This window comes from Sparus aurata, chromosome 22 (assembly GCF_900880675.1).
Source record: "Sparus aurata chromosome 22, fSpaAur1.1, whole genome shotgun sequence".
NCBI lineage: Eukaryota > Metazoa > Chordata > Actinopteri > Spariformes > Sparidae > Sparus > Sparus aurata.
In genome coordinates, this window is record NC_044208.1 from 5,499,002 (window position 1) to 5,521,080 (window position 22,079).

The 22,079-nt window shown below is 40.6% G+C and overlaps 1 protein-coding gene across 1 annotated transcript; it reads left to right on the forward strand.

The window, feature by feature from the left end:
* Positions 1 to 1,857: 1,857 nt before the first annotated feature.
* On the forward strand, positions 1,858 to 21,071 carry mcm9 (minichromosome maintenance 9 homologous recombination repair factor). Its single transcript, XM_030404648.1, is given in 16 exon segments — positions 1,858 to 2,171; positions 4,486 to 4,673; positions 7,143 to 7,308; positions 7,819 to 7,925; positions 8,791 to 8,997; positions 9,135 to 9,216; positions 10,352 to 10,552; positions 10,655 to 10,740; positions 10,742 to 10,781; positions 11,553 to 11,672; positions 11,869 to 12,043; positions 13,719 to 13,921; positions 14,067 to 14,270; positions 15,207 to 15,289; positions 17,153 to 17,298; positions 18,314 to 21,071. Coding segments are annotated over 16 exon segments (3,864 nt in total). The 5' UTR covers positions 1,858 to 2,131; the 3' UTR covers positions 20,130 to 21,071.
* The last annotated feature ends 1,008 nt before the right edge of the window (positions 21,072 to 22,079 follow it).

Consider the following 22,079-nt stretch of genomic DNA (forward strand, 5'->3'; position numbering starts at 1 on the left):
AGAGGAAAGACCTGTTCGCTGCGGAAAAAACATCCCTCTGAAACGTGTGTGTCTCCGCCACTCCACATCTACCACTCCAGATGTGAAGGCCAAGAGTACAACAACAACAACACACGTTTTTGGCTTTTCTGTGTCAATCATATTTCTCTGTAGTTGTTTTGGTGTAAGTAGCTCTTTGGTGTAAGAGTTTTTCCGGATATCAGCCATAAAAATGTCTGCTGCTCACTAAACAATTTGGAACTAGATGGTACTCTTGAGCTTGTGGTTGCTCAAAGCCCATAAAAGAGCATTTGAAAACAGTGATGTCTCTCTCCAGAAATCATGACCCAGTTACTCAGAATAATTTACAGACCTTTCACGTGGGAATATTTTCTCTCTACCAGACCACAACCATCAACTGCATCAAAACCCATTATTGATGATAAGGCTTTCTTTTCTTTCTTTCTTTCTTTCTTTCTTTCTTTCTTTCTTTCTTTCTTTCTTTCCTTGGTGGCAGAATTTATCCCACCCTCACAAATTCATTTCATTTAACCAGTTTGGAAATGTGTGGTTACCATTAGTACTTTAGAATAAAAACACAGACCCTTTTGATTTTCCCATACATAAAAGCCACTACAAAGTCCACCGTTAGGTACAACATAAACCATATAAACTTATTTTGCGGGGATTTTGTGTCCATCTCAGGTTATTACATATAGATTAAGTTTATATATTAAGTTTGAATTCATCTTTCTGCAAAAAAGTTCAGTCATTTTATTTGGCAGGTATACTTTGATGATTAAATGAGATTACGTATTTAAATGACTGACAGATGCACACTAAATATGTTCTGACAATATTATTAAATTAGTTGATATTTACCTTTAAAATGAGATAATCCACAGGTCCATTTTTTTCATTTCTTGTAATCTTTAATATTCCATCTGTTCTTTTAGCATTTATTTTGTTTTGTCTTGTTTTCGGCCCCTTTTTCTCCTTTGATTGTGTCTTCCTGTCTTGCCTCTTTACTACTTTTCTTGTTTCTCCTCATTTCTTCCTGTGTCTTCTTCCTTTCTCATCTTGTCTTTTCTCGTCCCTCCTTTAATACATCTTCTTTCATTACTGATGCAATAGCCCTTTGCCCCCAATTTTGCCCCCTGTAACCTAAGTACCTTGACACTTCTACATTAATCTAGTATGTGACCCTGCACTAAGGTCCTTGTCAGTGCAGACAATTAGCTGAAGGATGAAGAGGTAAGAGGAGGTTTTGGTCATATCCTGCAAATTAAACTGTAGGATGTGCCACAACTATTGTTGTGTTTTCGATGGTTTTATATTGTGTGGATATAAGTCACATTAGGCAGAGTAGTGTGTAAAAGTGTGAATGTGCTAAATCTGACATGAATTCTGTGAATTATGTGACACAGGAAGACATCTTTACATGATTCAAAAAAGATGTTGGTGGTATACGAAGCAGGAGCCCAAAGAATGAAATGGTTACTCGACTGAGTATAGGCAGACATAAATGTTTAAATGAAACCCGAGCAGGCGAGCACCTTCTGGGCTATGTTCAAACTGTATTAAACTGACAGTCATGTTCTGATAGACCTGGCCCCCCTATTAAAACTGGTCTTGAACCGCCACTGCATTTCAGCACTGGATGGAGAGACAGCATTACATTCTGCTAATGGAGGCAGAATGGACCGGTCCACACTCCAGTCCAGTAGGTGGCGGTAAAGCAGATATAAACTGGTTTGCAAAACGCTATTCAAACCCCAGAAGAAGGGGAAAAAAACAAGAGAGAGAGAGAGAGAAAAAAGCGGAAAAAAGAAGAAAGAACAAAAGAAGGAACTTATTATGCGTGTGTAAAACAATGACTTTATCATAAAGTTACAAGTTGCTAAGCCACATCATAATACAGAAATATTCCGACTGTAGAGGTACTGGTAAAAAGTGCATTTTCAGCGTCGCACTCTCACGCAGTCGCATGACGGTGAACACGTCACGGTACGTACGACTGAAGCCCGCGAGAACTCAGTTCGCCGATCCAGAGGGAAACTCGTCCTCTCAGTCAGAATTGACGGTACCAGGACAGACACACACCGTCCTCTGCCCGCTGCACGAGCCGTTCCAACACTAACGGGCGAAATGGATGCGTCCTTCGAAACAGTACGCCTGTCTCTGTGAGAAAGGTATGTAATACTCGGCTGTGTGTGTATGGGAGCAGTGTGACAGGTAGCTAACGTTACACAATTTTCAAAGAGTGTGTATGGCTTCAGAGAGTTCCCTCCACTCCGCAGCTCAGTTATCCCCAGGAGCCCTAGATCAATGCTGATGTCGAACACTTTTTCAAGAAGCCGTGTCAGGGCTGTGTACGGTCATTCTACAGAAACATGTCTGCATGAATACAACTTCTGTTTCTAACATTTAAACTAGACCACATTATTCCATAACTCGTCGACTCTATGAACACACACATTATATCTTGATAGCTTTTTAAAAATCTTTCATGTACATTTATTTAAAGTCCAAATGTACCGTCTTATGATCACTGGTGTTATCTTACTATTTTGGCACTATAAAAGGTTTTTATAAAAAAAAAAAAAATTCTCTAGCTCTTCAGCGAGTCACAGGTGAATAATGATTGTATAATAAAGCAGGAGATGAATATTTGATTAAATCAGGTTTGCCAAAAGTGTGATTGAATGGCATTTCTTCAATTTCACAACCATATTTTGGCAATAACTGTAAAATATATGAGAAGTACTCACTACAACTGGAGATACCATTCTTTAAATCTTTCCTCCTTGAAAAACGTAATCGATGCCAAAATGAATTTCATGTCAAATGTGACACATTTATCTAATGTAACAGAAAAGAGCCCACTAAATCTCGGGACACAATGAAACACCAGTGAAACAATTAAATCAAATTGGGATCTGGGGAATTTGGGGATCCAATAACCAAGTCGGGCTGTTTGTTGTTTTCCTTAAGCCATTCATGAGCAGTTTTTGTGGCGTGTCAGGGCACATTGTCCTGCTGAAGCAGCATTTCCCATACACAGGCTCTACTTGGGCGCCATGGGAGCTGCCCAAGAAGGTGAGATCCGAATTCCACTTTTTTTCCGGTCAACAATGTAATTTCACAGTACACACAGACCATCTGCCCTGCAGCCCCACCAACTTCATCACACACATATGCATAATGCAGCATGCATCAGCTCTGGCATCAGCAATTTACTTCAGTGTGTCCCACACATTTATTTAACAATATCAATCACTCAAGCAGCGCACCCATCAGTGAACAGCATGATGTTATATACTCCGATATAGTTGATGACGGTGTGTTTTTGTGTAGTTGGTTAAAACCAGCGAGAGAAGACTAAAAGAAGTATTTAAGATTTAACGCAGTTGGCTTGACCGGAACTACCTCTGCAAAGTAGAAGGCTGCACAGAGATTATTTGTGTGTAAATGTAAGCAGTACTACTGCCATGCTTGAGCACTTGAAGTTGAGGCATCCCAGGGGGGGCTGGATTCACATTGGATCCAGTGGTGCGGCGAAGCGCTGCAGGTTGCTGCAGTGGTGTGAGAGTCACTCCATGGTCCATGTGTGTGACATGTTGGGAACCCCCTCTGATTAGTTTGCAGATGGATGAAGCCGCTCTGTTGTTATGCTACTGGCATGCTGGTCCTGATAGTGATCGTTTTCCCTCATAGACAGATTGAAAATAACCGAAAGTGAAACTGAAACTTAACTCTACACACATAAATTTGTGTTGTGTTCCCTCTGTAGTATTTATCCATGCTAAACTAAGATGCCCTTCTGAACACCAGTTTATGTGATTGGCCACCGCAACATGACGTCAGGCTGCATTTCTCTAAAAGTTGAGTCAGCTAGTCCTGTTTACATTTTGTCCTCACCCAAACGTGATATATATTAGGATTACACAGAATACTGGTTAACGCTGGACAATTTTTCGTTGGGGAATAATGCCCTGCAGTGCATTACTGTATTTGTTTGCTGATGATTGAAAATGATTAAATACAATATTGAAATATAAATAATAAGTTTGAAAATGTTATTTTGGGTAAATTTGTTATATTAATCAAGTTATTGAAAAATAATAGTTAGATTAATTGAAAAAATAACCAGTACAGTAGTTGATTAAATAAACTTTGTTGGATGGAGCCCCAGCATTATTAATCAAAACCCATTAATCAAAGACTGCCTTATTCCTAATAAAAGCCCCGGTTTCCAATCTACATAAAAATGACTTAGGCTAACCTTGCATTGACAGAAACTTTGTTGTGTTTGGAATATCACAGTTGTTATGAGATCTAACCTTTCACTTTTATGCAATGGTCAATTGTAATGTTCTAATCTTGGATGTGATTAGTCACTGATTGAAAATAAAGACACATAGTTGTTTAGCTCTTATTAAAATTACATTTTAATTATACACTAAATGTCATACCCTGACCATTTGTCATTTTTTCTTCTTCTAGTGTTCAGATCATATCATTTCACAATGGTGATAAGCCCAGAACTGGAAGCCTTGATTGGCCGAGTGTTTGAAACCTATCTGACGGAGCATCATCATGGGGACATTCTCCAGCTTATCGCAGATACTGATGAGGAGACTCATCGCCCTGTTGTGGTTAATGCCATGACATTGTTTGAAGCCAATATGGAGGTAATGTTAACACTTCATAACTCAATCTACTGTATTTAATATAAATAAAAGGGAGATAGTTTACTTGAGATTTAGATTTGTTTCACTAAAGCTGGGTGATTTGGTTAAAATTAGAATATAAAAACGGAACTGTATCCTGTCCGTATACATCACATTATATGATACTAGTGCAGTGCCCGTAAGAAAAGTGTATTCCTATAAAAAAGTGGGAGGTTAAGGAGCTTTTTCATGGATGGCCAAATGAGGCTGTGTTTGAAGGTGGGACGTCAGGGATATTTAGGTTTGTTGTGAAATCTGATATTCCAGGGTGTAATTGGCTGTTTTTGACTATTTTTGATTTTGCCATTATATTTCATCTTAAAAGCTATTTACTTGGTGTCATTATTTTCAGCACAACCTCACATGTGTGACTGTACAGTTATTTTTTTAATTTTGACATACTGTATTAACACAATGGACCTGAAATCACAAAAAAAAACATGAAATCCGAGTAGAAAAAGTTAGATTTTTTTACTGTGAAAACCACAAATATGTTTCACAATCCATTTTTTTTTATTTTTTTTTACTTATAATGCCAATATAAATTGTTGTTTATCTAAATGTGTGCATACATTTAAAAGATTTACAAAGTTATATGTAACTATTTACATTTAAATGCAGGCAATGCTCAGGTCTGCCTGAGCTCCTTCCAGCTGAATGAAGAGCTGCACTGCCTGCTCCACATTCAGCATCTTCTCATTAAACAAAAAAAACGACTCCACTACTCACTAAACACACTACACCAAACACTACATAACACACTAACTACACACTCCAAACATGCTAAATGTCACAAATCTCTCAACTCTCACACACACCGACCGTCGTTGCATGTCAATCATCCACCTAGGTCCCTCCCACAACTTCCTGTTCCTCAGCAGCCAAACTTGCTGCTTGGACACTTTCGTGACAAACGCCTTTTTTTACCGTTTCTTCCTGCACCAGACACAAAGCAAACGTGACGGCGATGTTCGCGAAAAAGCGTGGCGGACATTATTTACCCTAGGTCAGGTTTTGGACGTGCCGAAGCGTCCGGTCCGTTGCCTTGGGAGGTGGGCCGTGTAGCTAGCGTAACATCTACAGATTCCGATTCCACTTTGTTGTCCGCGCGTCTCTGGATCTCCTCAGACCCGAACAGACTCGGTCTGGACTCGTTTAATCTCATTAATCCACAACAGTCAGTTTAGATGCACAGAACAGAACGGGACCGAACCGCCGGCAAAATCCCGGTCCAGCTTGCGCCGCTGCAGGTATAAATCTGCTTGTTTCTTAAGGTGGGGGGTCGCGGTGGGCTCTGCAGTGATGGGCTCTGGTGCGCGCGTGGCCACGGTGTGCAGTGATTGGCTCTGGTGCACACGTGACTGTAGTGGCTCTGGTGGACAATGCTCGTGGAATTTGTAAAGCATTTATGAAATAATTTATTAACGGTATCATTGCAGTCCAAACAAATGCGAAATATCACACCCTTGAACCAAGCAGCAGCCATGTTGAAACTCTCAGGTCAGTCTGATCCTGATCCGCAGAGATATTTGAGGAACACACACACACACACACACACACACATACACACACACACACACACAGACAGACAGACAGACAGACAGACAGAGGTTACTCGTATTTATAGATAGATGTGATGACATGTAAAATAATCAAATTGATGTTCAGTCACTGTTAAAGTAATGCAGGGCGGGGCAGTGTATACACTTTTTCAGATATTGTATACTAACACATTTTCAAACAAGATATAGTTTAACATAGTGTGAAACTAGGCTACATAACCCCTTTCTTCCACAAAGCTACGCCAGTTTGCCTCTTTCCCCTCTCACGCTCCCTTGCGTAGCTCCCCATGACTTTATTCCCAATTCTCCTGCAACACTGATGGAGTAGGGCTGCCTCTCTTACTTTAATCAGTCTGTTGGTCTACAGTGAGACGTAGGCTTATGTGCTATGACAAAAGCTGTCTTAATGAAAATAGCCTAGTACCAGTCAAAGAGATGGCACCTCATCACTATTCTACTTAGTATTTGTATATTGTTAGACGGCGCCTGGATGAGGGCGACAGCTGTGTTGGGAAAAAAAGTCATGCAGTGATGAGACAGACATTCACAGATCAGCCACATTAACAACAGGAAAATAACAAAATACTATGTTTGAAGTAGATGGGACGAACAGTTCTTGAGATACATAAAGACATGCAGAAAAGCATACTGATGCACAGAAAGAATCCTTGCTTTATAGTAAGATTAACATACACTAACATAAAAAGAATTAATGAAAATAAAGAATAAATACTCAATACTGTTACATGTCCTCCCACTACATGTTACCAAGGAATCTAAAAAATATTCCCAGGTAAATTAAAACAGTTTACATGTGAGTAGTATTGTTTTGTATATAATTACATGATATCTCTACTGTCTTTGTTAGGTTGGGGACTATTTCAACGCCTATCCCAACGATGTCCTGACTATATTTGATAAAGTGCTGCACAGAAAAGCCACAGAGATTTTAAATAATGCCTCTCCCAAGAACTGTGGAGGACAGAGAACAAACAAGGACAGAATGAGACACACTCTTCATGCCCGCATTACAGGTGAGACATCTAACTGGGAATGATGGTCATATTATGGTCAGAGCTCGCAGTTCAAAAAGGGTTGATTAGTTGGTCTGTGCTCTAGCTGCCTGCAGCTTTCCAGAAAAGATCAATCAATCACAAATGACACCTTATCTTACCTTGGGTACTGAGCAATACACCCAGTCTCTGGTTCTTAAAGCAATATCCTCATGTCACACTCAAATATTGCTTTGAGGACCAGACCATGCCGGCAGCTGTATTCTTGTCAAAAGGGGGTGGGGGGGCTGGTGTGTTCTGGATTTATTTCTTCTGGCTTTCTCCTGTAGCTGTCTGCCTCCCTGTCCCAGTCTCTGAAGGCCCTCTTCTTCTCAGTCAGAAAGACCTTGACCCTGGGTTTGTTGTTGGGAAAACAGCGCACGGTGTCTGTTAGAACAATATTATCCACCCAGAATTGGATTTATCCTGTTAAACAAATGTGTTAATTTAATGTACTTTTAGATTTTTATTGACTCTGATATGTGTGCCTAGGTCTTCCAGTGTGTCCAGAGCTGACCAGAGACACCATTCCGAGGTCCCGAGATGTAGGGCACTTTTTGTCTGTCACTGGTACTGTCATACGTACCAGTGTAACTAAGGTAACAGCATAGCTCATGTTCACTTTTCAACAATTTGCAGAAATCGGATGTTACATCATTGTGTAGTTGATCAAACTTGATATGGAAAGCAGTCATTATGTGACAGTTTTTTAACATCGCCACAATTGTAACACTTTTTTTTCCAGCACAGCACTAAAGGGCAATATGTATGACCATCTTTTTTTTTTTTTCCAACAGACTTTTTTTGTTCTCTTTATTGGTCTTTTCTTTTCCTCATACTAGTCTTTCTCTCTTTCAAATGGGTCACTTCATACTATGTTGGATTTTAAAATGTTCCAACCGCTCACCGTCAGCCTGTCGTTTGATGGTATATTCGCACAGGTGTGCACCAGCACGTGCAGTGGGTGGGGAGTACAACATCCTGCTGAGTACAGTACGCTCACACCGAGAGTCGCTCAGTATTTGCTGTTTACATCATCATGAGCCTATGTGAATGCTGTGTGAATTTTTTGAATGCATTTTTCTACCAGTTCTTGAACTCACGTATAGGTTAAATTTACTCCCAACTCTTCAGCGTTAGTGGTGGAGCTGCACTGCTCGTCGACTTGCCCTGGTAACTTGTGCACAGAGCCCTGCTCCCCAGGCGGTCTGCTAGCCTTTCTTCATTCAGTTCTGCTCCTCCTCGACTGCTTTCTTATCACAACAAACCAACCATATTCCTCCAATCCCCCAACCCTACTTCAAACTTGAAATTGAAATTCAGTGCCTGCTGTATTTCAGTGTTTGGACAACTAGAGATGTGTACTGAGTACACATTTGTACATGTGTTCCATTGTCATTTTCATTTTTCAAAATGTTTCATTTTGAGCGTTACTCTGATTCATTACCTTCTGCACCCCCGCAGGTTCTGGAATATGAGCGGGATTACATGTGCACAAAGTGTCGTCATGTTTTCACGGTACAGGCGGATTTTGATCAGTTCTACACCTTTGCCCAACTGGTGGCCTGTCCTAATCCTGATGGCTGTAACTCATACAAATTCAGCTGTCTGTCTGAAGGATCTGAGCCTGCTGCGTGCAAAGACTACCAGGAAATCAAGATACAAGAGCAGGTAAGGCATTTTTTAACTACTGAACCAATGGATCTCTCTTATGGTATTGTTTATTTCTACATATAAAAAACATAAAATGCAAGTTGTCTAAAATATGGATTCCACTTCTGGTATAAACCTTGCCGTCCCTTCCACAGGTACAGAGACTTTCAGTGGGCAGTATTCCTCGTTCTATGGTGGTGGTTTTGGAGGATGACCTCGTCGACGGTTGTAAATCTGGTAAGAACTATGGGTTGACTAATATGATAGTACAAATACCAATTATCAGTAATCAAGGAGACTGATGACAAATATTTAGAACAGATTGAAATATGCACACAGTGCGCAGTTGGCAAGTTTTTTTTTTTACACATTTTTGATGTTCACAGTGGAGCATTATCAGGGTTATGATATGTTGCGCCCCCCCCTGGATGTATTGATACTGAGTTCACTGCAGGCAGCAGTTGTGTGCTCGTTCATGTGTGCTCACCACTAACGGTCAGTTAAGGCCGACCTAAAGCAGTGACCACAGGTGCACCACGAACACCATGAGGGCATGAAAAGGTGGAAGGAATCGACAAAATGTTCTGCCTCATTGGATCATAGGGTTAGTGGGTTATGTGATTTAATGATGTTCAAATCTACACTATTTATGACTATTTAGAATGTATATATGCTGGTTGTGTTTTTTTTAATTTTTAAACAGCCAAATTGGTCATAAAAAAAAAAGTCCAGCATAAACTCGAGGGAGAGCTTCGTCTGTGCTTTGCAACACCTGCTGCTGCTGAGAAGGGCTGAGAGGTAGAGATGGTAGTCACATTGTGCGACAAAGGGTGAAGAGATTTGTGGCTGACCTGCTGGTTTGTTTTGGTCTAACATGCTGATGCCGAACTGCAATCACTACTAGTGCTCAATTTGGCATTTGGGACCTTTTAAGTGTGTATGCGTATACATTTGGTGGCATCAAATTCTCACTCGAGCCAAGTATCCAAAGTTTGCAATACTGCATTAGCTCATGGCTACCATTACAAATGACTAGTAATGTTATTTGCAGTGTGTAAAATGGGGCATGCTTGGCATAACGGAAAAAATATTTATTTTTTTTACTTCAGTTTAGAGAATTTTGATGTCTTTAACTTTGTGAATACCTGCTGCCATACCTTTGACATGCAGCTCTACTAGTTCACTGGAGCATCTCTACCTAATGCTGCTCCTCTGTGCCTGTAAGTGACACAAACCCTTTAGTTTTGATTTGAGGCTATTTTTTGTGTGACGTCTAACCAGTCCAATTTATTTTCATGTGTTGTTGGTAGTGTACAAAGTCATACTCGTGTTGCAGCTTTCAGTCATTTTGAACTGTATGGGGTACTCCTAGGAGATGATGTCACTGTCTATGGAGTCATGTGCCAGCGCTGGAAGCCTTTTTATGGTGACACTTGCTGTGATGTGGAGCTGGTCCTCAAAGCTAACAACATTGAAGTGAACAACCAGCAGGCTGCTGCTTCTCTAGCCCTTAAGGATGCTCAGAAAGAATTTGAGGACTTCTGGAGTAGCTACAAACACGATCCCATAGCTGGTATGTAATCATTTGCGAATGAAACCTCTACTATATTTTTTTATTTCTTTTTTTTATATGCATGTCTTTTTTAAACCATTTTTCTCTCTCCTCTCGTCATAGGTAGGAACCAGATCTTATTGAGCTTGTGTCCACAGGTATTTGGCATGTATCTGATTAAACTGGCAGTGGCTATGGTGTTGGCTGGTGGGAGTGCAGAGAAAAGATTCTTCTGGGATCAAGATAAGAGGTAAATCTTGTGTCTCCTATGTGTCTAAATTAAGCATCTGAAAAGAGGGTAATTAAATCTTATTGTTTTTTACCATTTTTAAATCATTTAAGAAGGGCAAAAATAAATAAATGCCTCCAAGCCAGAGAGTTTACATCTTTTATCAAACAACATACCATCATGACATAGGTTGGATGGATAGAATTATTTATTTTCGGGTTAGGGTTAGTGCGTTTACATGACACTCAAGAAAACTGAATTACTGGGTTAGTCCGACTATGATTGGATTTTTAAGATGTATGTATACACCTTAGTCTAAAATCGGACTGGATCGGATTTCTCATAGGGTTAACTATGAGTGGTAACAGGCATACCCGGATGCCCACACTGCAACTTGCTGAAAACAACGTAGTCGTACCTGAAGTGAAGATAAGCTATCACCACGTCGCTTGGTCCCTGCAGTGACATGTACTTGAATGCAGATTTAACAGCCCTGCTGCCCTCTGTTGTTTTAACATCTGTGCACTGTTCTCTCAATCAGTTTCAGTACATTTAGGTTAACAAATAGATGCAGACAGAAACCTAACCCAAAATACTTTGGATTTGGGACTAGCTTCTCTGGTGTCCTCTGGCAGCCACACATTAGTTATGACCAACTCACTTGAAATTGACAAAGTTAAAAACAAATGAAATCCTGTGACCATGTGCCAAAGATTTGCTGTATATTTGTTTTTGTCATTGGAAAAACTGGTTTCCCTCTGGAGTTTAGTGAAACCATGGTGTCCTCTCTAGGTGACTGTCATATGTTGCTGGTTGGTGACCCTGGCACAGGGAAGTCTCAGTTCCTGAAGTATGCAGCTAAAATCATGCCTCGCTCTGTTCTCACAGCTGGGATTGGATCAACAAGTGCAGGTAGGCCCTGTTCACTGTCAGCTCACAGGTTAAATTAGCTTGTTTAAAGTGGCTCCTACTAGCCATTTCTCAGGAATTTGTCATCAGGACCTAGATGTCCTTAGAAAAATAATTTTACATGTTACATATAAACATATACAGTCATTTTTGTGTATTACTGGATAACATGAATTTGTGAACATGTGATTTGTTGAAGGACTAACAGTAGCAGCGGTGAAAGATGGAGGGGATTGGCATCTGGAGGCAGGAGCCCTTGTCCTGTCAGACGGTGGTTTGTGCTGTATTGATGAATTTAATAGCATCAAGGAGCATGACCGCATCAGCATCCATGAAGCTATGGAGCAACAGTCGATTAGTGTGGCCAAAGCTGGGTCAGTCATTCTTACATATCCACACACTCATAGAATTCTAGTCCAGGCAAAGAAACACCACCATGCTCTATCCAGATTATTCTGTCATGGAGTTTTTATAACACAGGCAGCAGTTGCCATCAGTTCGTTCATCCTGTAATTTGTTGTACTGTCAGATCATAATGACAATTTTAGCAAATATAAAAAAAAAAAAAATTGTTACAGACAAAAACTTTAAATGAGATCAAATACGTGTGGCAAAGATGTGTTTGTAATGGAGGAAGAATATTTGCTAGGTTAAAAATAGATTAGACTAAATTATATTGTTGCACTAAATCGTTTAACTTCACCACATATCATAAATTACCCCAAGCATCGTTATTTTTTTTTTTACAAAACATGAACAGCAAGCAGTTTTTTCTATTGGACAACATAAATGTTGATACCTACATATCTGTAAAAAGCTAATACTGGCAAATCAAAATCAGCGAAGGGTATGGCAAAGCAACAAGGCACCAAATGAGTTTTTCGTGTATGTGGGAACATTATAGTAGGGAATAATGGGAATAACAGCAATAATAGCAATGCACCAAAAACCTACAGGAGAATAATAATATACAGTCACTGTCAAACATTTCCATCCACTTATAAAGAAAATGTATGTCATGGCAGTCATTCATTTGATTGGCTGCCATGATTTGACTGTCATTTGATTTATTGCAGACTTGCTTTTGCTTGTTGACTCTTGACATCCTGACGAGATCTCTCTCAGCAACAGGTGACAGGTAGTTTGTTTGCTTCCTGATCCTGGCAGTGACACAACTTTGCCATGCACTTTATACTTACAAACATTTGCTTGCACAGTTGATCTTGGGACCTGTAACTGCTTTGAAATGGCATCATGTTATTTTCCTGACTTGTTCAAATCAGTGATGTGTCTTTCAGATTAATGCTGAGCTCTATAGACTTTCCCCTTGTAGTGTTTGTGTTTGTCAAATGGGTGTATCAAACAAGCCCTATTAATATTGACCTAGAAGGGGTGCTGTTTAGCTCAGTTGGTAGAGCAGGCGTCCTATGTACAGAGGCTTTGTCCTCGCTGCAGCCACCCCGGGATCGAGTCCCGGCCTCGGTCCCTTGCTGCGTGTCATTCCCCCTCTCTCTCATCCTGTTTCCTGTCAATAACGGCCAAAAAATATTTTAAGATGGGCCCAAAAAATTCACCAGCTGTTATCAATCAGAATGCTACAAAGAACATTTGATTCACACAACTTCACATCATCACCAAAATTGATTGTTGAAGTTACTGTATGTATATTTTTGATCCAGCAGATTTGGTCACATTTTCAGAGGGCGTATAATAAATTAATTACTGAATCAAACATCATGAAAGTTTCTGTCGTTCATCACAGAAACATGAGAGCTGTAGAAATCATTGGGACTGAACTCTGCCATGATTGACATTTTCTTATGAGTGCATGTAAACTTTTGACTGCGACTGTATATTAGTGTGGTGAATGATAATCAGTGGGTGTATGTGCTTTACACATCAGGCACACTGAGTACAAACTAAGTACTGCCCAAATCTATTTTTAGAATAGACCTGTACATAAACTTAATGTACACACCGTATTTTTGTTGGTAAGCATGATAACATGAACTTCCTTGTCTAAATCTACCTTCTCTCTCCTCCCTTCAGTATTGTGTGTAAGCTGAACACTCGGACTACCATCCTGGCAGCCACCAACCCTAAAGGACAGTACAATCCTAATGAGCCACTGTCTGTGAACGTAGCCCTGGCCAGCCCTTTGCTGAGTCGCTTTGACCTTGTTCTAATTCTGATGGACACCAGAAATGCAGAGTGGGACCGCATCATCTCCTCTTTCATCCTGGAGGACAGAGGTAGAAGATGTCCTTTTGAATTTGGAAATGAGAGGCTAAATGTGAATTTATCAATCGATATGAATTCTGTCTGATCATACACCCCTTACCTGAAGACCTTTTATGATGAAAGTGGTAAAATGTCAGTGCTCTTGTTTGCTCTCAGGACTGTCTGGTGACTCTCCCAGCCTGTGGTCCATGGAGAAAATGAAAGCGTACATTAGTGTGATCAAAGGGTTGCAGCCGCAGGTGTCTGAGGAGGCCAACAGCATCCTGACACGTTACTACCAGCTGCAGAGACAGAGTGATGGCCGCAACAATGCCCGCACCACCATTCGCATGTTGGAAAGTCTGAGCAGACTGTCTGAAGGTGAGGATGGAATTTTGGCAATGTTAATATTACTGTATCACTGTTGTGCCACTAATGATGGTAAATCACACCCTCCAGTGTAACACGTACTGTTTATATATAAAATGAATGATCTACCTCAATTCTTTACAATCAACATTGCATGAATAAACGCAACAATGCTGAACTGTACGCTCAATGCTGAACTGCTACTTCATAGTAAGCCCCTCTTTTCGCCTCAGCTGGTGGCTCTGCTCTCTAAGAGACATGTTTTCATCAAAAGCTAGGGTGAAAATTTGCGGATCAGGGGCCAAAGCATAGTCGGGGTCCCTGGGGATCGTATCACCCTCCCCGCCCTGTGCATCATCCTCCATGTAATCCATAAATACACATGCCTTGACTTGCTTCGATGCAACCGATTTTCACCTGATTAAGAACTGAGTGCTTTGTTGTAGCTCGGAGGCTTGACACAGGGCAAGCCAAACTTTTGTAGTTCCATCGGTTTCTCTGAAACTTATATTTCTTGTACTGAGACGACGTAATTATTTCCCCCTCTTACAAAACTACTTGACCACCCTCGGGATCCATGGGGATGGTGAGTGAACAGTCACAAACTTCCCCGTTTGTGGCATAATAAAAGAATACTGATTCTGAAATTCAGTCCAGCCACATATTCCACACATAGACTATGATTGGACCACTAAATGATATAAACCCTGCTGTTAGGAAACCATTCCTGTGTTATTTTGACTTTATGCTTTATGCTGTCTTCTTCCAAGTGGCAGTTTTTGTGCAGACTGATTTAATCAAATAACTTTATCACATTAAATGTAATAGCAAACACAGTTTTTTTTCGACTTTTTGTATTTTCAATACAAAAATACAAATAAATCTAATTAAGTGAAGCTGAAACTAGTAGAATTGTAAACCTCACACAGAATTCTTTCAATTTTCTAGCCCATGCCAGACTTATGTACAGAGAGACTGTGACCATAGAGGATGCTGTCATGGCCGTCTCTGTCATGGAGTGCTCCATGCAGGTAAGGAAAAACACACCTTAAAATATATTTTAAACAATTTTGAGACAGTTTTCCTAAAACACGCACAGTAATGTTGTCAAATTCCCTGAATCATCATTTGCTATTATTTTGGTGTCAAATTGTTTGAGACAGAGTCAGTGTTTCAGTGTTTTCCTGCAGGATGCACAACGTCAACGGCCAAAACACCATCAAAATTTAACAACAGTAGTGGATAAAGTTGAACATGAACAAATGTTTCTTAAAATCGTTTCCATCCAAGAGGGACAACACCACATCTTATTTGATCTGCTGAAGCATCACATCTATGATATTGAACGTTAAAGACATAATCCATGCAACAAGCAACACAGTCAACAGCTGAAAATAAAATGGCAGACTGTGAATGCATAAATTAACAGGCTTATAATTTCACTGTACGACTTACCTGACTGAAATTTTAGATGTATGAATTGCATTAAATTGAATAAATGTGGATTTTAGCCGTATTTTTATGCCGTGATAACAATTGTAGCCTTATTTTGAAAGCTGCAAGCCCAGGCAGTGTCAAATAGATTTATAAAGACAAATAAAACATAAATATAACTAGAATGGCACTTAGTAGAGCATATACCTCCACCCAAAACCTCACAGCCCTCTGTAGTTTAGTCAAGCCTAATCATAAATGTAGTATTGATTTCAATTCATAAACAGTAATCATTAAAGATGAGTCCACCTCCTCCTGCATGCTTTACCCATGATTAGAGCTGTAACGACACACGTATCAAAGCCAAAATCCCGTCACTCGGATGCACGAACCTGTCTCGCGGTGTGAGAAGGCAGAATCGCGACACAAGTTCCTGTCCAGATCAGCCCTATGAGTAACAATAAGTTGCCCATTTCACACAGAGACGACGCATTAACACCACAGGTGGTTCACCAGTTCTCCGCCAATGGTCGTTCACTCAGAGCGAAGCACCGCCGGAGTGAAGACGAACCAGGAGAAGACGCATAAAAGCCGCAGCCGCGGTTGACCAATTCTCCGTCGATGGTGATTCACACAGAGCGCAGCATCTCCGCCGTACCGCCGTGAATTCACACAGAAAGCCAGAGCTGCGGCTCCTAAAGAGGCGTGACGCGTGTCAATAACCCAGTCAATCTCGCAGGACGGAGGCTATTTTCCGAAAGTTCCCTGAAGTCTCGGTCAGGAGGGCTGACGGTCGCGGAGATTTTTTTTCATCACAAACACTCGGTGAGTTTTTTGCCGGTGACAGACGCTGTTTTTCGGGCAGAAATGTCGCGAGGAGTCGTTATGACAGGCGGGAGAACTGACACTTCTCCACTATATCTGTGGTATCTTTTTCCTCATATAAGTTGCCAAAGACAGTTACAGTTACTACGTTACTTTTGTTTGGATCTGTAACATTGCTTTGTGGGACATCTCTGTTTATTGAGTTGAGTGAGAGACCTGTGCAGTCATCAGACTGTTAGACACGCCCTCCATATGCGCAGCTGGCTCATCCATTCACACTGGTTCAGTTTCCCAGTACTGCGCCTCTGATACTATCAGACGAGTTTCATACAGAAGTTATTGAAATGTTACAAAAATAAAATGTTTAATTTTAATCTAAAAAAAATCTAGGTTTGTATCGAACCGTGGGTCAAAAATCGTGATAGAAACCGAATCGTGAGTTTGGTGTATCGTTACAGCCCTACCCATGATGTACCCTTCCTTGACTAGATCAAATGCAGCATTCCCAGTAGTTGATACAGATCATCTCCTGTTGTGTGCCACATACGTGAAAGGGCAACTCTAGACAAACCAGATTCCCTAGAAATATATCATGTTCACTTGAGAAAAAGGCTTACGATGTTCTTCTCTTTTAGGGTGGTGCTCTGCTTGGAAATGTGAATGCATTATTCACCTCATTCCCTGCTGACCCTGGTGAGCAATATCAAACTCAGTGTCAGGTACTGCTGGAAGGACTGAACCTGCCACTGCTTCTTCAGAAGGAGATGGACAGACTGGGCAGGTTAGTAACTGACAGGCTTTTCCATTTGTGGAGTGATATGACAGTCATACAGTGAAACGTCTGAATGTCATATGGAGAAAACGTACCAACAGCAAGATTTGAACTGTTCTGATAAGTGGCGGTAATGTGCCTAAAAGCTGTTTTCCAACAAAAGCATTTTTAGCCTGCTCGTACTGGGGGCTTGATTGGTCAAGTACAGATTGTCGGTGTTCAGTACAGTGTGGAAACACATCGACATGCTAACATGCTATGTCAGCAGAATCAGTATCAATCACAGGACTGAGGCCACAAACTTCTGTTTTGAGCCTGTAGATCTAGTAGAAAGCAGATTAGGCCAAAGACCTGAGTAATTTGCATGAACATAACATTTTTATTTATTCTTATCAGCCCTGCATAAAAAATATGACCTATGTGAGAGTGCACTGCCAAGCAAGGTGGAGTAGCTTTTAGTTTCTCCACCTGTGGAACAAGCTTCCTGAATACCCAAGGTGTAAAACATCACCATGGCTTCGCACAAAGTTCTATATACAATTTCTTTTTAATTTTTAAATATTTTTTGGCTTGTTTTTTTAATCTTTTTTTAAAGGCAGTTTATTTAATCTTCAACTATCTTTTCCCATTGAACTCGACCTGTACCGAAGTACTTACTAAACCATGACTTCAGGTCACTGACAGAAGAGCGTGGAGTGAGGCATTATTATGGATAATGTATAAGAACAAAACACTCATACTGTTGCACTAGTTGACATGTTCTTTTGCTAGGATGGATATGGCCACTGTTGATTTGTTTAACTTTGTTTTTTTTTTTTTTTGTCTTAATACTTCCACAGCAAACTGGGAAAAACAGTCCTTTATGCACCTGGCTTCTGTGTACAGGAGCATCATATTTGATGTGTTAAAGTTGTTTTTGGATGACAATGTAGAGTTCCCTTGCGCTTAACTATAAATAGTTCAGGGTTGTTAAGTTTTAAAAGTCATAACACAGGACTTCATCTGCATTTTCTTTGTTCACTAGGCTAAAGAGCAACACCTCAGAGGACTCCCCACCTGCTGCTACTTACCAACATCAACTCAGAAACACTGACTCTATCAACAGAACACACCGCCAGGACAATATCAGTAACTCCAAGGGTGATGGCTTGGACTGGTTCCACTCAATAACTCCATCACCGTTGCTAGATGGTATGACCTCACCCATAGTAACATCAACTCAGCAAAACATAAATAGTGAACCAAACACCAGCTGGTCAGAGTCTACAGGAAGCAAACGGCCAAACTGTCAAACTGAGAATGGCATTCTGAGTAACACTGACTCAACTTTAAACTCTGATCCAAAAAGATTTGAAACAACATCAATTCTCTCTGCTTCAGATGAAGACAACCAAAAACATGAGATAAATCAAAACATTGAAGAAAAAGGCTTTAAAACCAAAGAGGAGTGTCAGAAAGATGATAAACATCCAGTGTCATCGGGGTATGTGTTTGAGAAAGTTGCTAAAAATCTGAGAGACAGAAGGCTCAGGGAGCTGGAGCTAAAGCACCAGCACCGTGAGAAAGAGGGAGACGGAGGAGGGGCGAGCGGTGTTTCTGGAGATGGTGCAAGTAAAAATTTGATTGATGTTTTGGAAATGACTTCAGCGTCACCAGGTAAGAACAGCCCCTCAAATATCCCTGCTCAGGATAAGCTGTCCTCCAGTAAAGAAAGTGGATTTGCGAAGGACGATGAGGGTGCCCAGACTAAAGATTTGCGAGCAAAGTTGTCAGGCTTCATATTCAAACCAAAAAGGATGAGACCTTCAGTCCACAACCACACCTTTAATGCCAGCTCAGAGATCAGCACGGGGTTCCAAACTGAATGTAACCAACATGGCAGAGATTTAAGCACCAACAAAGAAAGCAGAGGAAGTAGACTGGAGCCAGTTAGTCATGTTGAGTCAGCCAGCCATCATACAGACACGGAGAAGAATAAAAGGCAGAATCAGGACCAAATTCTTTCAAAAAGTGGAAGAAGGGGACAACAGGCGAGCTGTGTCAGTGGCATGGTAAACAGTAGATCTGAAGCCAGTGTTTGTATGATATCAGAAGAGTTGGATGAAGATGTTTTTTCCTCTGGAAAGGACAAATCAGCACGAAGAAAACCCGCAGTTAGCATGAAGGAGGGAGTCGATGCAGATCATCTGCATCAACAACAAAGAGCCAGAGTGGACACTGGTGATGAGACTAAAGGGAATAGCTTTACTTGCATCCCACCTTTTAAACCAATCGGTGATCAAGCATCGTCCAAATCGGGGCCCACCAAGTCCACAGTGGCATTCTCAACCCTGGCTCAACTCTCAAGGTTCTCATTCACCGGCTCAACTGATCCCACCACCACTCAAACGAAAGTAGGAAAAAATCTTCCTCTTGGAGAGGAAAAAAGTTCACTTAAAGTAGATGATGCTTTCTGCAAGAAAACTCAACATTTCTCCAAACACAGTGCCTTAGGAAAGAAGATCGGGACTGTAGTAATGAACACAGAGCTACCACATGGACAGAAACAAACGGGGGCAGAATCACCAACAAAAACAATGTCCAAGTGCCAAGAAAAGCAGACCGAGCCTACTCCTTCCACATGTTTTAACAGTGCTACAGTGGTGGATGATCGACCTGTTGACCACCAAAGCGCTGTCAATCTGAAGAAGAGAAAGTGCTTTGAGCTGGGCCCTCCAAGTTGTGTTAGTGGTTCTAAGCGAGCGTTCTCAGGACTGCCTCTGTTTGGCTCTGATGAGTTAAGTAATGATGTTCTTGACACTGACTGGGACCAAGAAGTTTCAAAGACGAACAGAATCTGAAATCATATGTAACTGTCACTTTGTATGTGGATGCAGAAGAAACCACAGTTAGGTACGTTTTCAATTTTTTCCCTTGAGCACAGCAGTTTCATTCTTCGCCTGATGTATGGTTTGGCCTGAGAATCATCCCTGAGGTCATGAATTTCTGCTTCCTCTTATGCCTAATAAGGCAGTGGATTTTGGCCACAGCAGCCACAGCTTATAGAAGTTACTGAGCTGAATGGTGCAACACAGACACAATTTCACTGTGTGTATACCTTACCTGCTCTGGATGCCTGTTATCTTCATGGGATGTTCTCAGTAATGATGGTGCACTATCACATAATGTCTCCATGAGTTCACTGTCTGCGCTGTGCACATCTTGTCCTGCTCCTGCTGAATAAATACTGAAGTTGATGGATGTATATTTTTGAAAAGGGCACTATCCATGTCACTGAGTAACCAACACAACAGGATTCTACACATCTACACCCGCCGCCATGTTATCATTATACAGTATGACTTATTGTTTCCTTATGCTTAAGACAGACTGTATGGGCCATGCGTCTAGTATAAGAGCAATGAGTAAAACGCACTTAATTTAAGTGTCAACCAAATTTCCACTTGAGCTCGGTCTGATGTTTTCAGTCATGCATGTGGTTGTGGTTTTGAGATCTGTGCTAATACATTCTGCAACCACTTTAAAACAATGCAAACTAAATTGCCTGTATGTGTGAATGGTTTGTCTGTTAGCCCTGTGGTACCCGGCCTCCTGTGCAGAGTCAGCTAGGATCAGCTCCAGCCTCCTGCCAATATTCCAAATTTAACAGCTGATGGAGACACAAAGTCCCGCCCCTTTAAGATGGTTATACAGACCGCTTGGAACAGTTCATAGTTTGTTTGATTCTCTTTAGGGAAATCTTCATTGATAAATAAAGCTGGCATGTTTTCTTTGTTTTCAAACTCTGTCTCTGGTTTTATTCATTATTCCACAATGTTGCTGATGAAAAACCAGGACGTTTTTTTTTGGGCTAATTCAATCTACAATATTTTAAAAATTATTGTAATCATTGAGTGGTGAAAGGCTAAGGGTCATCGGCCAGGACTTGGTAGGCGGCCAAAGAAATATCAAGAAGATCATTCACATCTGTCACCAGAAACAGATCCTCACCCTTCATGGATGACTGGCCGGTATAGCCTGGCTGAAAGTTGCATGACGGCAGCTAAGCAAACTCCTTTCCTCTGATGGCAACCATGACATGAGGTTGAGTTCTTAAGACACAAAACTATGATTAAATTAAATAGAAAATTAAAACCAATCATGTGGCCATGCTGGCATGTCGTAAAAAAAAAAAAAAAAAAAAGAATACAGCATTACACACTCTGATAGCTCTTGCACCACATCATTCTCAATGTTATCTCTTATGGTAGTTATTTTTTTGATTAATGTAGTCCATTTGCCCAGTTATTTCATTCTTTACATCAGTACACCTTCACCTTGAAATACTGCAATAAAAAAACAAAGCAAAGATTATAAAAGCAGCCATAAAATGAAGAAAACCAAAATCCATTGTTGCAGCTATACTGTATGATACTAATAACACAGCATATAAATTTCAAATGAAATAAACAAAAAAGTAACTGAATACTTTATAGTGTAAGTATAAGTGGACGTCTGTCTCTATACATTACATCAGCTGACATATTAGACCATCATCCTATGACATATATTCTCTATACTGTGAACTTTTCCACATCCCATAATGAAGAGATTTGCACTAAACCAAGTAGCTTTGTGAGTTTAAAACATACATACGTGCTATAGTATTTGTTATAGTATTTCCTTATATTTCAATTGTAGTTTTTGTGTGTTCTATATGTACATTTACGTTTAGGGCATTTAGCAGACGCTGTAGCTACGTGATGTTGCAGTAATTAGCCGTCATTTATCATGCACCAGACACCAACACA